We start from the raw sequence: 16556 nt of genomic DNA, 5'->3' as shown, positions 1-16556 counted from the left end.
GCACATAGATTTGGAACATCCTGGTATGCTTGGGGAGGATAAGCAGAATGTAGTTCGTAGAGCAGGAAGGATAAGGAAAGTGGGGTGAGGGATGGGGCTGAGAAGGACAGCAGAGGTTGGGTCAGGGAGGACCTTGGGCCTTAGCCTAGGGAGGGGTATGAGTAGGGTTAATTGCTAGAGTGGAAACAGCTGTGTGGGGGTGTCACCTATCTCCTATAGGCATTAAATTAGGGGAGCTCAGGGACTGGAAGGAGAGGAGCAGCTATTCTCTTCTATACAGCCCACACTCCCTGAACCCTTATTGGCCACAGGGTATGCAGTTGAGGTCAGTGCTGAATGGGGAACAGACACCTCAACATGTTTTTGGTGCCTCTGTTGAGGCAGGCACTGTGCTAAAAACTAGGGTAGTTGCAAAGGTGAGGGAGAGATGAACACATCTTTGAACAAATTAGCATGTGAGGTGCTAAGGAAAATGAAATAACCAGAGTACTGTAGAAATAGAGGACAGATATCCTGCCCAAAAAGGTGAGCTTCTCTAAAGAGGTGATTGTTGAAATGGGTCTTAAAAGTGAATACTCCATCACAGGGTCATGTGGTGGGGGACAGTATATGCAAAGGCACAAGAGAAGATAAGAGTGTATTTGAGAAAAAATAGTTCCCTAAATATGTTTGGAGTCTGGTTGCCTGATGGGGAGTCGCCCAAGAAGCTGGTAAGGACCAACTTGTGTGCCAGATTGAAATGTTTGAGCATTGCCTAATTTGGCATCCAGGCAATGGGAAGTTGCTAAGCAGAGACATGACACTATTAGGTCTTTGCTTTTTAATAGACAGGTTGGAAAGGGAGAATATGGAGGCAGGAAAAACAGAATAATGAGGTATGACTTTAAGCAGTGGCAATAGGAAGGAAAATCAAGTGTTCCCGTTCCTGACCTTGATACAGTTTGCCTTATTTTTATTTATTTATTTATTTATTTCTGGTGCTGAGAATTGAACCCAGGTCTAGTACATGGGAGGCACATGTTCTACCCCAGTCCTTACAGTTTGCCTTTTGAGTTTTTCCCTGAATGGGCCAGACACACAACTAGAGTTGGCTATTTGTTATGACAGTCCCTGGGGACCAGATACCAGGTCTTTTTTTTTTTTTTTTTTTTGTCTCTAAAACAAGGGTCTTTTTTGGGAACCTGTGACCTGAAGACATAACCTGACTCTGTGTTGAGGTAGAAGATGGGTGGACTGGCATTTCATTATGCAAAAAAGGAGGCCTGGGGATATGACTCAGTGGTAGAGTGTACATGTCTAGCATACATGAGGCCTGGGTTCAATCCCAGTGTGGAGAGGGAGCTGGTACCTAATGGGTACCAGCTACAACCTTTCTTTACTCTTTATTTTTTGTAGTACTGGCGCTTTACCTGTTAGCCACCCCCCACCTTATTATTTTTAATTTTGAGACAGGATCTTGCTAAGTTGCTGAGCCTGGGCTGAAACTTGGGATCCTTCTGCTTCAGCCTCCAGAATCACTGGGATTACAGGCACCCTACCAGCCATAAATTTCTTGATTCAAAAGACACATAACCTAGATATTCCCAGCCTCAATTTCCTTATTGGTAAAAAAGAAAATCATGCTACTTGCTCTGTGTAACCCGCCATCCGGCGTATTTATTTATTCATTCAACACTATGTGTCAGATACTGAGCTAGGTGTTGGAGATACACTGGTGAACTATCCAGAATTGATCCTGCCCTCAAGGGGCTTGCTGCAGAGGTCTCTCTCTCTCTCTTTTTGGGGGGTGCTCTGTGCCAAACCCTGGACTGTGGGCATGCTAAGTATGTGCCCTAACACTGAGTTATATTCCCACTCCATATTTTCCTATTACTTAATCTCCCAAAAAGATTGCGATCTTAACTACAGCTTTGGGTGTTGTTGCTTAGTCAGAAAACCTGGGTTTAGATTTGACTTCTTCTTTTCCCTATCTCTATATCCTTGAATGAGTCGCTTTTCCTCTCCAGATGATTCCTTACTCCTATTCAGTTCAGGGTCTGTAATTGGCTTTAATTACCAAAGGAAGGGATAAGTTTCTGTGCGAAAAAGTTTCTGGGGAAGGCCATACCACAGAGAAAAAACAGTAGCAGAAACTGCCGAGAAGGTGGCACGTTTAACCTTCTTTAGTATGCATTCCTTCCAGTCTTCCCCCGCCCCACCGCCCAGTTACTTCTTTCGTATTTCATCCCTATTCTCCACCTTTAATGGCTGCGGTCTCTTTAAATGCGCACCTTTGGTGTAATCTAGGCGAGAAAGGGGGAGGGGGGAAACGCGTTTCGTCCCGGCGTGAATTGTTTGTCCTATTCGGAGTGCCGTCCCGCAGGTCCGCCATATTGTCTGCTGAAGCTACCGCAGCTGCGGCCGCCAAGTCTGAGCGAGCGGAGCCGCGATGGGTAAGGAAACCAGGCAATTGGGTACATGGGTTGAGGCAGTTTGCGGGTGTGAGTCTGGCGAGAGCCCGTCCCCGATCGGCAGACGATGTCTGAAAGCCTCTCTAGATCGGTCTGAGGAGAGAAACCAGGCCGGGAGTGCCCCTCAGGCCAGTTTGGATTCGGACTATGGCCGCGCTGGGAGCAGTCCTCGGGGGCTGGTTCCGGGGACACCTTGGTACGCCTGGAGCCCCCACGTGCTAGCCTCTGGCCTAAACCCTCGCGTACCGAAGGAGTGGAAAGGGGGACGCCTTCTAGCCTGCGCCGAGAATGGGGCTGGGGGACGGGCTCCCGGCGGCAGGCCTGGGCACAGCTAAGGGAGCCTTCTCCGGGCGTGTTTGGCCGACACTCTTCTGGACTAGATTCACTGGTTCCCCGAACTCAGGGAAGTCCTTTCTACGTCTCGGGGCGAGCCAGTTCTGGAGCGGTAACCAGGGACAGCTAAGTCGAGGGCAGCTTGGGCCGCTGAAGGCCAGAACTTATCTAGCCCAGGCGGAAACAGGGTGGTTCGATTAGACTCGGAATGACAGCCTTCCTTGTGGTTGAACCAGAGGCCAAGACCTCTTGGTCGTATATAGGTCGGGGACTTAAGGTTTCTAGATCAGCCCTGATTGGAAGAAAGGAGAGACCTGTTGATCTTTTTGTGGGGACTCTGGTTGGCATGGCCTCTGCCCCAAGAGAATACGATGGTGAAGTCTTTGGATTTAGAGGCAAAACCACCAATGGTTATTCCTCTGCAGCATCGAAAACTATGAAATTTGCTAAGCGCTTTGTGCAGGCGTTGTTTGGCTGCCTTACATATCCTATTTTACTTAATTTGTACGACCTAATGGTAAAGGTATTACAGTTATTCCTGTTTTACAGATGGAAAAACTGAGGCTTCGAGAGGTAAAGTAATTTACCCAAGGTCACACACAGTAGCTGATCCAGGATGATCGCTCCAGAGCCCTAGTTTTTAAATGCATTTTATGGCCTGGCCCTCTAGTGGTTGGGCTGGAAGAAGGGGAAAGGAAGCTTTTAACCCTACACAAAGTTGTAAAGGTGGTTTTTTTGTTGTGAGCCCACTTTGAAATCTTCAAAGTCTGAATGAAACCAGAAAAGTTCAGAGTGAATTGCCAACCCCAACTTGTGTGGGAGAGCTAAATGGGATTATGGAATTTTGTATAATCTCTGGGTCCTGAGCAAACATAAATTATTCCTTTGAGCTACAAGGCAGTGACTTTTAAATCACATCTGGTATTATAATCAGGCCTACCATTTCCTAGCCTTCATCCAGAGAAGTCATTTAATTGACAGATGAACCAATGCATATGGAAAGTATCTAGCATAGTCCACAATAAATGTCATTTTCCCTCTGTTCTGAGCTTTCTGGTTCTCATTTCTAAAAAGAGGGAAAGGACTGGGTACCCTGGTGCAAACCTGTAATTGCAGTGGTTCAGGAGACTGAGGCAGGAGGATTGCAAGTTTGAAGCCAGCCTCAGCAAATAAGCAAGGCCTTATGCAACTTTGTAGGACTCTGTCTCAAAATAAAAAAGGGTTGGGGATTTAGCTCAGTGGTAAAATATCCCTGGATTCAATCTTCAGTACCAAAAAAATTAAAAGGGGGAGAGGTGGTAGTGTTATCAAAGTTTTTGAAGCCTTTTAAGGGCTCTGGAAATAATCATTCCTTTCCACCTTCAATAATGTTAGTTCCTTTTCCCTAACTACTCTGGTTTCCAGAGTCCTCTGGAAATAAGGCTGATAGGTCTATATTAGTAGCTACAGCTTTATATATCAAAAATTTAGTCGGATGGGAATATAGCTCAGTGGTAAGGCCCAGGGTTTGATCCACAGCACTAGAAAAAAGAAAAGAAAAGAAAAAAAGAATCTTAGGAGCTTTTGTTATAGATGCTTGTGTTACAAATTTTGTATTGGTCTTCAGTTTCAGAAACACAAGTAGAAAAATAATATTTATTAAGCTTAGTGGAATAGATTGGGAAACAATCTGAGAGATGACAACTAATAAGTAGCCAAACCAGGAGTGAGGTTCTTACCTATTTTGCTGCACATAAACCTCTAGGAAGATTTTAAAGTGTTAAGTTAGTACTTTTATTCAAGATGGAAGTTCTTCAGTAGAATAACAAAATCTGATCAGGGTCCTGAAGAGAATTTTTAGAGTCAGGTAACTTGTCCCTTACCAGCTCCATCTGTGGTACCTCTTCCCCTATTGTTGTCCTGCCTTGTCTTTGTGGTTGTCAGCTTTTTTACTCTTTTCTTTTTTTTTTTTTTTGCTCATATACCATGGTGTTAGAACTAATATAGGACTAATATTTAATCCTAACATCTAATCCGAGATAGTTTGGGTTATCTCCATTAAAATGACAAATTTAAGCTGGGCGTGAAGGCACACGCCTGTAATCCCAGCTACTTGGGAGACTGAGGCAGAAGGATCGGGAGTTGAAAGCCAGCCTTTACAAAAGTGAGGCACTAAGCAAAGTGAGGCACTAAGGATTGAACCTAGTGTCTCACACATGCTAGTGTCTCTAAATAAAATACAAAAGAGGGCTGGGGATGTTGCTCAGTGGTCGAGTTCCCCTGAATTTAACCCCTGGTACCAAAAATAAATTAATAAATAAATAAAGTAAAATGACAAACTAAGGCTTTCAGGAGATTAGGTGACTTGTCCAAGGCTGATAATCTAGGCACTATAAGTGCCAGGGATACTAACACGGCCTCTCCTTACCTTTTGAGTCTGTAATGTGGTGTTTTACTGTCTCCCGTGTATTCTCTGCTCCAGCTCTGGCCTATGTCCTATACTTTTTTCTTCTGTTCTAAGCTTCATTGTCCTTAACAGATCTCTTTAGTGATTTCACTGCTGTTAGGAACATTGTAAGGGTGAAGCTTGCAGCATTGGAGGTTTACTTTATCCTGATTCTCCCTAGCAAAGACTTAAATCTCATTAGTCTTGACAGGTACTTGCTGTCATTTTTTTTGTTTTTTTTTGGCGGGGTTGGGGAGGGATCTTGGATTGAACCCAGCAGCACTGTACCACTGAGCTATATCCTAGCCCTTCTCATTTTTTATTAGGGCCAAACTTTCTGAGTCTGGTCTCAAACTTCCCATCCTGCCTCAGCCTTCCAAGTCTCCAGGAGTTGCTGGGATTACAGGTGTGTGCCACAGCACCCTGCAGATACTTGTTATCTTATCACCATTTCTACTACTTTGCTAACTAGGAATCTGGCAGCCATTTTCCCAGCCCCAAGGTGGTAGGTCTTGATTAATATAAACTCTAAACCAGTCATTGTAATTCTGTCTTCCTATACAGTGATGGACTTAGGCATAAACATATGATGCAGTTCTGGCTAATTAGATGTGAAGGGAAACCTGGGGGACTTCTGGAGAAGCCTGCCTTCTTTAAAAGTGATTTGCCAACTTTAAAAAAAAAAATTTTTTTTTTTTTTTTGCTAGATTTTATTTTAACTCAGGTTTTACCAAAGAGTGAGAGCCTCAAAAAAGAGGTAGGAAAACTATAAGCCAATGCTTATTTGGAACTTGCTAAGTACTAGGCACCCTTCAAAATACTTTATATGTTAACTTATTTAATTCCCAGTTTCTCATTTTTAAAAATATTTTTAGTTGTAGACAGACACAATATCTTTATTTTATTTCTTTATTTTTATGTGGTGCTGAAAATTGAACCTAGTGTCTCACACATGCTAGGCAAGCGCTCTATCACTGAGGTACAACTCCAGCCAGTTTCTCATGTTTTAGATGAGGAAACAAGCACAGAAAGGTTTAGTAACTCGGGCAAGACAAGAAGATAGTCTTGCATCACATAATTACCTTTCAGTCAACAGTGGATATCAGTTATAGTGATCCCATAAGATTGTAATGGAGATGAACTATTCCATTTGCCTAGTGAACATACAGTTGAAGAAAAGCTTTTTGCAGAACTTAATAAGCTCCTTAAAAAGTTTGAAAACATTAACTGGGTGTGGCAGCACATGCCTGTAATCCTAGCTCTTAGGGAGACTGAGGCATGACGATTGCAAATTCAAGGCCAGCCTGGGCAATTTATCAAGACCCTGCCTCAAAATAAAAAATGGAAAGGGCTCAGAGTGTAACCCCAGTTACTCGGAGGCTAAGGAAGGAGGGTTGAAAGTTCCAGCAGTCTCTGCAACTTAGACTCTGTCTCAATAAAAAGGACTTGGAAATGTAGTTCAGTGATAAAGCATCCCTGGTTTCAGTCCCCATACCCAAAAATAAAAGAGCTGGAGATGTAGATCAGTGATGGACTGTAAAGATATGGGTACAGTCCCCAGTACTGCAAAAAAAGAAATTTGAAAACATCAACCAGATGTGTTGGCACATACCTTTCTTCCCAGCTACTCAAGAAGGCTGAAACTTGAGCCCAGGAGTTTGAGGCCATCCTCAGCAACATGAGACCCTCTCTCAAAAAGAGACAAGTTTGAAAATGTGGATCCAACACCAGGAGGTTTTCATTAATAAAGAGGAATGTTCATGATATCTGTTTATAAGCAAATCTAATTAAAAACACAAAACTGGGGATATAGTTCAGTGGTAAAGTGCTTACCTACCATGTGTGAAGCCCTGAATTCAACCCCCAATAACATAAACAAGCAAATCATCATGAACATATTTTTTTTAATAACTTTATTTTTTGTATGTGGTGCTGAGGATAGAACCCAGTGCCTCACACGTGCTAGGCAAGCGCTCTACCACTGAGCCACAACCCAGCCCTCTTGAACATATTTCTGAAAAGAGTAACAAGCTCTCAAGAAGAGCCTCAGATTCTTTAGCAAGTATCTTTAGAAAATATTGCCATAGGAGATGACAGGATCCATGCATATTACTGCCCCTGAAAATCTTACAGTGGGACAAGATGTGGAGGTGGAAGACAGCGATATTGAGGATCCTAACTGTAAATCAATTAATGTGTGGATTTGTTTATTTGTTGTTTGTTTTTTGTATTGCTGGGATTGAACTCAGGGCCTTGCACATGCTAGGCAAATCCTCTCCACTAAACTGTGCCCCGAGCCCTAATGTGTGCATGTCTTAGTTTTTAGCAAAAAAATTTTAAATGTTAAAAAATTTAAAAATACATTATTTTAGAAAAGAACTGGGTATGGTGGCACATGAACGTAATCCCAGCCACTAAGGAAACTGAGAAAACAGGATCACAAATCTGAGGCCAGCCTGCGCGACTTGTCGAGACTCTTACCTCAATGCCTGTAGTCACAGAGCCTCAAGAGGCTGAGGCAGGAGAATCCCAAATTCAAAGCCAACCTAAGCAATTTAGTGAGGTCCTGAGCAATTTAGGGAGACTATGTCTCGAAAAAAATGAAAAGGGCTGGGGATGTGACTCAGTAGTTAAGGGGCCCTGTGTTCAATCCCTGGTACCAAAAAAGAAAAAGGGGAAAAGAAAGGGCTAGAGGTTTAACTCAGTTGTAGAACAGTTGCCAAGCATGTGTGAGGGCCTGGGTAATGGACATAACAAAAGAAAATACTTTTCTATAGCTAAACAATGTGTTTTGTGTTTTATTCTGTTAATACAAAAGGGCCAAAAAGTTGTTTTTTGTTTTTTTGTTTTTTTTTTAAATTTATGAAGTAAAAAAGTTACATAAGCTAAGGTAGATGTATTATTGAAGACAGAAGAAGAGCTATATCTCCAACACTTTTTAGTGGCGGATGAGGGTGGCACTGGAGATTGAACCCAGGAGCACTGAGCCACATCCCCAGCCCTTATTTATTTATTTATTTATTTATTTATTTATTTATTTATTTATTTATTTATTTATTTGAGACAGGAGTTCACCAAGTTGCTTAGGGCCTCCCTCAGTTGATGAGACTGGCTTTGAACTTAAAATCCTGCTTCAGCCTTCCGAGTCCCTGGGATTACAGATGTGTGCGGATGAGGGTGGCACTGGAGATTGAACCCAGGAGCACTGAGCCACATCCCCAGCCCTTATTTATTTATTTATTTATTTATTTATTTATTTATTTATTTGAGACAGGAGTTCACCAAGTTGCTTAGGGCCTCCCTCAATTGATGAGACTGGCTTTGAACTTAAAATCCTGCTTCAGCCTTCCGAGTCCCTGGGATTACAGATGTGTGCTACCATGCCCGGCACTCATTTTTTATTTTGAGACCAGTTCTCATTAAGTTGCTCAGGGCCTTCCAAGGCTGGCTTTGAACTTGGATCCTCCTGCCTCAGCCTCCCCTGCTGCTGAGATTGCAGACATAACACCACTATGCCCAGCTCTAGCACTTTTTTTATTTTTTATTTTGAGACAGGGTCTACCTCATTCCCCAGACTGACCTCAAATTTAACAGTCCTGCTGCCTCACCCTCCTGAGTTGTTAGGATTTTACAGGCCTGCACCACCATGCTCAGCTAAGAAAAATACTTTTTATAAATTTCATGTAACCTAAATGTTTATAAAGACTGCAGTATACAGTAATGTCCTAGGCCTTCACATTCACTCACCATGCATTCACTAACTCACATAGAGCAGCTTCCATTCATAATAAGTGCTTTATACTAGTATACCATTTTTTATACCACATTTTTACTGTAATGTTTCTGTTTGGATCATATAAAATACTTTAACATTGTATTATATTTGCCTGTAGTGTTCAGTACAGTAACAGGCTTTGTAACCTAAGAAAAATAAGCTATACTGTATAGCCCAGGTATGTAACAGAATATATCATTTAGTTTTGTGTGAGTACATTCTGAGGTATTTGCAGGATGAAATTTTTAAGGATGCATTTCTGAGACCATCCCATCGACATGTCTGTAAATGGAGAAGCCACTTACTCAGTATGGTTCTGACCAGAACATGGGCTATAAAGGGCTGTCTTCTTCCTCTGTAAAGAAAAGCCCTTTTGTGACTCTGAAATTGCCATTGTTGAGATTATGAGGCCGAATTTGTAAATAAGAGTAGACGATTTGAGACTTAAGGCTAGGGTAGAGAAGAAGAGCTCTTTATAATTTTGTATTTGAGGTGGGGGTACTGGGGCTTGAACCCAGAGGAGCTCTACCACTGAGCTACATCCCCAGCCCTTTTTATTTCATTTTTTAAAAATCTTGAGACAGGGGGCTGGGGAGATAGCTCAGTTGGTAGAGTGCTTGCCTTGTAAGCACAAGGCCCTGAGTTCGATCCCTAGCACCCAAAAAAAAAAAAAAATTTTGAGACAGAGTCTTGCCCAGTTGCCGAGGCTAACCTTGAATTTGTGATCCTCCTACCTCAGCCTCCTAAATTGCTGGGATTACAGGCATGAGCCACCATGCTTGGTTACTGTTGGCTTTACTAGTCTTATTCCATTTAGCATTTGCTCTTGTTATTTTGCATTCCACTCAGAGTTCCTCCTTTCTACATAAGCATTCCTGGGAGAGGAAGTGGCAAAAGCAAAAGCAATCCCTTCCCCACCCACCCATTTTTTTCCTTTGCAAATCTTGCATGTTTTTCAAGGTATGATTTGAATACCAACTACCTTTCACAACTATTTCATGTCTTCCAAATTGGAAGTGAACTTTCTTGAATATTTTTTTTTTTTGGTCCAGGAATTGAACCCCGGGCACTTAACCACTGAGCCACATCCCCAGCCCTTTTTATTTTTTTTTTGAGACAGTCTCACTAAGTTTCTCAGTGCCTCCCTAAGTTGCTGAGGCTGACTTCGGACTTGCAGTCCTCCTGCTTCAGCTTCCCCAGTTGCTGGGATTACAGGTGTGTGTCACTGCACCTGGCAACTCTCCTGAATTCTGCAGCATTTGTTCTTACCTTTCATATAGCCCTTTTAATTTTCTTTTGTCCACAGTTTATTCTGAATAATTGGTTTTTTGATCAATCTTCAGAACCTCATTTTCCTGGTCTCTAAAATTGGGATAATAGGATTGTTATATGGGAATTGAATGAGGTATGTCTATAAAGTATTTCAGCATGTTGCATAGCACATAATAAATAACTAATAGCTGTTAGTCACTTAAGAAACTGTTTTCTGTGTGCTAGATCCTGTAGTAACTCCAAAGATAAAAATCAGTTGGTTTTTGTTTTTGAGGGGAAAGTAAAAACATTATGAATACTTGTCTGAAACTTCTATTTTTAGGGGCTAAGTAGACCACAGTTATTCATTAAATTTTCAGCAAATGTTTGTGCGCTATGTGCCAGAGACTGTTCTAGGCTCTAGAAATGCAGTGGTGAACAAAATAGACAAAAAGCTGTCTTTGTGGTGAAATCCCAGAGTTTACATTCTAGAGAATAATTGAATGAAATAAGTCAAATGAGACTGGCAGATAAACTGGAGAGCTCCATTCAGTGTCTACCAAGTTCCAGCCAATTGTGGGTTTAGTGTTGCCTTATTGCATTCCTTTCCATAATCCTCTCCCTCTTGAAGCTGAAAATCTGGGTTTTTGGGTGATACTAACTACTTTGCAAATGCTGCTTATTAACTTTTGAAATGTAAAAACATGAAGTTCATCAAAAATAGGATTTTTTTTTTTTTTTTTTTTTTAAGGTACCTGGGATTGAACTCAGGGGCGCTTAACTGCTGAGTCACATCCCCAGCCCTCTTTTTTATAGTTTATTTAGAAACAGGATCTCACTGAGTTTCTGAGACTGGCTTTGAACTCTCAATCCTCCTACCTCAGCCTCCCAAGCCACTGGGATAACAGGCATGTGCCACAGTGCTCAGCCTGATAGGATACTTAAGATAGGATACTTTAAGGTCAAATGTGGCTCAAGAATTGCCTGTCTTATTTTCCTAGATTAATCTATTTTATGATACTCTATGTATTTTACAAAATTCTGTATTTGAAATAATATTTATTCATTTATTGTGATACTGGGGATTGAACCCACAGCCTTATACATGCTAGGCATGTGCTCTACCACTGAGATTTAGCCCCAGCCCTTTTTTAGTTTATTTGTTTTGGTACCAGGGATTGAACCCAAGAGCGCTTAACCACTAAACCTCATCTCCAGCCCTTTTTATTTGTAGACAAGATCTCTCTATGTTGCTTAAAGCCTCGCTAAGATGCTGAGGCTGGCCTTGAACTTGAGATCCTCCTGCCTTAGCCTTCTGAGTCACTTGGATTACAGGTGTTCATCACCATACCCAGCTTGTTTTGGTTTACTGTAATGTATTGGTTACTTTATTTTGGTACTTAACATCTCATACTTTTGGTGGCATCAGCTCTGCAATTTTCTTGTTCCTCTTGTGCTTACATTGTTCATATTATCTTCCAGTCATTTTCTTGATAGGACTGTAAGCCACTTACCCATTGTGTGTGTTAATTTAGTTTAAACTAGATAATTTGTAAACCCACTTAACTAGGCAGACTATAGGACTCAATGGTATGTTAAGTGTGAATGAACTGATATCACCTGCTTGTTGTTATAACTTCTTTCAGGAAAACTTGGGCATCTGATTGATAGATAAAAGTTGCTAGCAGCTGAGGATATAGCTCAGTTGGTAGAGTGCTTGCCTAGCATGCACAAAGCCCTGGGTTTGATCCCCAGCACCAAAAAAAAAAAAAAAGTTGCTAGCATTAGTGGGTTAATAGGTATATTAAATATTAGTAAGATTTGTATGTCTCCCTCTCTTGGATTGGGCAGTCCAGAGTGCTATAGATGCATATAATTAGGGAATCCATATAGTCAGGGGATCTACCCTAGCAGAGGGGAGTCAGGAAGTCTTTAAGCTAAGACCTGGTTTATTGATAGGAGTTCTTAGTGGGGAGTGGGAGGAAAAATGAGTATTTCAGAAGCAAAAGATTGATGGGCTAGTGGTGTTGGTAACATAAGGGAATGATGTTTGGACTTAATCCTAAAGACAGCGAAATGCAATTGAAGGATTTTAATCTCAGAAGTGACATGATCTTATTTATTAGTTTTCACAGTGCTGGGGATTGAACCCAGGGTACTCTACTACTAAGCTATATCCCCAACCCTTGTTATTTTTATTCTTATTTTGTGACAGGGTCTCGCTAAATTGCTGAGACTGGCCTTGAATTTGTGATCCTCCTGCCTCAGCCACCTAAATTGCTGGGATTACAGGTGTGTGTCATTGCATCCAGCTTATGATCTTATTTATTTCTATATAAATATATAAATTTTAAGATATATACATATATAACGTGTGTGTGTGTGTGTGTGTGTGTAAAAACTCGGGCTGCTCTGGAAAGAATGAGTTAGAGTGCAGTAAAATTTCAACTAGGAGATTCCCCCTTCCCCCAATATTTGTAACTTGAACCAGGGATGCTCTAACACTAAACTACATCCTGAGCCCTTTGAAATTTTATTTTGAGATAGGGTCTTGCTAAGTTGCTGAGGCTGACCTCAAACTTGTGATCCTCCTGTCTCAGCCTCCTGAATCACTGGGGTTACAGGTATGTGCCACCATACCCAGCTTCAACTAGGAAATTCTTTTAAGTAGTGTGGTAGTCCTAGTAAGAGTGCAGTGACTGAAGTGATAACAGTAGGGAATAAGAGTTAGGGACTTGAATCCACAAGACTTGATTATTAATTTCATCTAGTGGTAGTAGAAGCTGAGTGGGTGTAGGGAATCAAACAGGACTCCTAGATCTCTTGCTTTGAGAAGCAGAATGAATAATCATGCTGTTTACTAGGTTGAGTTTAAAATTGGATATTTGGGAATGTCTGAACTACAATGGAAGGTGTCCAAAAAGCACTGGAATATAGAAGTCAATCTCAAAAGTGAGGTCTTGGAGTGGAGATAGTTTGATCATCTATATGTTCAGCTCTTTGTAAATATAGTATCTAAGTCCTTGGGAGTCTCTGTGTGACCCAGACAGATGCGGTTAAGTTAGAAAGAGAGAACAGGGCTGGGGATGATGAAGGTCAGTGGCAGAGAATGTGCAAAGCCCTAGGTTCAATGCCCAGCACAAAAAGAGAGAGAGAGAGAGGGAGAGAGAGAGAGAACGAACCTCAAGGTACATCAGCTTTAATTTGCAGGAAGAAAAGATACAAACATCAGCCAGAGTTGAAGGTAGAAAATAGGAGTAATGGATCTCCCAAAGACCAAAGGATAGAGGGTATTTCAAGAAGGAAGTAGCTATCAGAATTAAGTGCTAAGGGTTGGGGTTGTAGCTCAGTGGTAGAGCGCTTGCCTAGCACATGTGAGGCACTGAGTTCAGTCCTCAGCACCACATAAAAATAAACATAAAATAAAGGCATGCTGTCCATCTACAACTACCAAAAAAAATTAAGTGCTAAAAAAAGTTAATCTGGCATCATATAGTTGGTCAGCAGCCTTTACAATAACAGTTTAGTTGGCAAAGGGGCAAATGAGAGTTAGCTAAGATATGAGAGAGGCAAACTGTTTTAAGTTTGGGTATAGACAGATGTGATGGCGGATACCAGTAATCCCAGCTACTTGGGAGTCTGAGGCAGGGGAATCACAAGTTTGAGACTAGCCTAGGCAATTGAGCGAGACCCTGTCTCAAAATAAAATAAAATATTTAAAAAGGACTGGGAAATAGCTCAGTGGTAGAGCACTTGTGAGTCATGAGATTTGATCCCAGTACCACACACATATACTGAGAGAATAAGTAAGTTGAGTCTCTTGTAATGTCCAGAGAAGAGATTGTGAGAATGTGAATTAGGGCAATGGCAATAGGAATGAAGAAAAGAGAAACAGAGAGGGCTGGGGTTGTGGCTCAGTGACAGTGCTTGTCTAGCATGTGTGAGGCACTGGGTTCAATCCTTAGCATTGCATAAAATAAACACAAAATAGACATACTGTCCATCTAGAACAACAAAAATTTTTTTAAAAAGAAAAAAGAGAGTTCAGGAATAATTAGGAAATAGGACTGGACACTCTCAGTGAAATGGCAGTTCACTTATCCTTGACAATTCAAGGACTCTCAGGTTTCTGGTTTGAAAAGCTGAGATCGATAAAGATCCTTAATCCCTTATGTCAGGGATGTGGGGAATTGAGCACAGGGCCTCAAACAGGGTAGGCAAATATTTCAGTTTTTTTTTTTTTCTTTTTTTTTTTAATTTGTTAAAATTGACACAATTTTTGTACATATTTCTGGGGTTCAGTATGATAATTCTTTATGCTAATTCAATAAATATATGTAATGTATAATAATCAAGTCAGAGTAATTAACATTTCTGTCTTCCAACATTTATCTTTTCTATGTGTTAGAAATCATTGGACTCTTCTAGTTATTTTGAAATGTCATAAATTGTAGGTTAGATTGTTGCCCCACTATGCTGTAGAACTAATTGTTCCTAACTATATTTTGCTACCTGTTATCTAATCCCCCATACCCTACTTTGACTAATCTCTAGTGACTTCTACTATATTTTTCTTCTTTTATGAGATCTTTTTTTTTTTTAAACTTCCACAAATGAGTAAGAACATGCAGTATTTGTCTTTGTGCGTGGCTTTTATCACTTAACATCCAGTTTCATCCATATTGCCACCAATGACATGATTTCATTCTTTATGACTGAATAATAAACCATTGTGTATCTTGTTTCCTTTATCCATTCATCTGTTGATAGACACCTTGGTTTATTTCATATCTTAGCTATAGTGAATAAGTGATACAGTAAACAAAGAAGTGCAGGAATCTCATTGACATCATGATTTCATTTCCTTTGGTTATATATCCAGCATTGGGATTGTTGGATTTTATGGTAATTCAACATTTTTAGGGTTTTTGTTTGATTTTGTTTTGGTACCAGGGATTGAACCCAGGGACACTTAACTACTGAGCCACATCCTCAGCCTTTCTTTGTCTTTTATTTAGAGACAGGGTCTCTCTAAGTTGCTTTAGGGCCTCACTAAGATGCTGAGTCTGACTTTGAACTTGTGATCCTCCTGTCTAAACCTTCTGAGCACTGGGATTACAGGTGTTCACCACTGCACCTGGCCCCTAGTCCTTTTTTTATTGTGAAAATGGGATTGCTTTATTGATTTCTTTGTCAGCAAGTTTGTTATTGGTGTGTAAAAGTGCTGCTATTTTCTGTCTGTGGATTTTTGTATCCTGCAAGTTGACTAAATTTATCAGTTCTGTTTTATAGTAGAATCTAGGTTTTTCCTTATACAAAATCATGTCATCTGCAAACTGAAATAATTTGATTTCCTCCTTTCCAATTTTGATGCCCTTTATTTTTTTTTCTTTCCTGATTGCTCTTACTAAACTCCAAGTACTATGTTGAATAAAAGTGGTGAAAGTGGACATCCTGGTCTTGCCTCAAATTGTAAATGAAACACTTCAGTTTTCCCCATTTAGTATGTTATTAGTTGTGAGTTTGTCATATATACCCTTTATTGTGTTGGTGTATATTTCTTCTAATTGATTGACAGTTTTTATCCTGAGTGGATGTCACATCTTATCAAATGCTTTTTCTACATCTGTTCAGATGATCATAAGATTTTTTTTCTTCATTCTGTTGATGTTATGTATTACTTTTATTCATTTGTGAACGTTGAATCCTTGCATCCCGGGGATAAATCATACTTGATCATGGTATTTAATATTTTTGTTGTGCTGTTGGATTTGTTTTTTTGATATTATGTTGAGAATTTTTGCATCTGTGTCCATAGGATGTTGATCTATAGTTTTCTTTTTTTGTGTGCCCTTGTCTGCTTTGTATCAGGGTAATGCTAACCTCGTACAATGAGTTTGAAACGACTTTTTCTCTTTTAACTCTTCAAAATAGTTTGAGGAGAATCGGTGTTAGTTCTTCTCTAAAGTTTTGGTAAAATTCAGCAGTGAAGCCATCAGTTTCTGGGCTTTTCAGTGTTTGGAGACCTTATTACTGATTCCCTCTTGTTACTTGCTACTGGTTTGTTCAGGTTTTCTGTGTCTTCAATTTTGGTAGACTGTATGCATCCAGAAATTTATCCCATTTCCTCCAGGTTTTCTAATTTGTTGGCAGATAATTCATGATTGTCCCTAATGATTCTTTGTATTTCTTTGGTATCAGTTGTAATGTCTCCTTTTTATCTCTTAATTTTATTTATTTGAATTTTCTCTTTTTTTTTTTTTTTTTTTTTTGTTAGACTACCTAAACTTAAACCCAACTTTTCATTTCCTTGATCTATTTC

At 40.4% G+C, this 16556-nt stretch overlaps 1 protein-coding gene across 3 annotated transcripts in view; it reads left to right on the top strand.

The window, feature by feature from the left end:
- The first annotated feature begins 2352 nt into the window (after positions 1-2352).
- Kpna6 (karyopherin subunit alpha 6) overlaps positions 2353-16556 on the top strand; it is a 57354-nt gene continuing 43150 nt past the window's right edge. Inside the window, exon 1 of one of the 3 annotated variants that reach the window (XM_047562985.1) lies at positions 2353-2432. In XM_047562985.1, coding sequence (XP_047418941.1) covers positions 2429-2432 — 4 coding nt within the window. In that variant the 5' untranslated portion in view covers positions 2353-2428. Of the gene's footprint in view, positions 2433-2573; positions 2647-12478; positions 12527-16556 lie in introns of those variants that run through there. The other 2 variants (XM_047562983.1, XM_047562986.1) reach the window with 2 other exon arrangements.

Source organism: Sciurus carolinensis, chromosome 1 (genome assembly GCF_902686445.1).
Source record: "Sciurus carolinensis chromosome 1, mSciCar1.2, whole genome shotgun sequence".
Classification (NCBI taxonomy): domain Eukaryota; kingdom Metazoa; phylum Chordata; class Mammalia; order Rodentia; family Sciuridae; genus Sciurus; species Sciurus carolinensis.
This window is presented reverse-complemented; position numbering and strand designations above follow the sequence as displayed.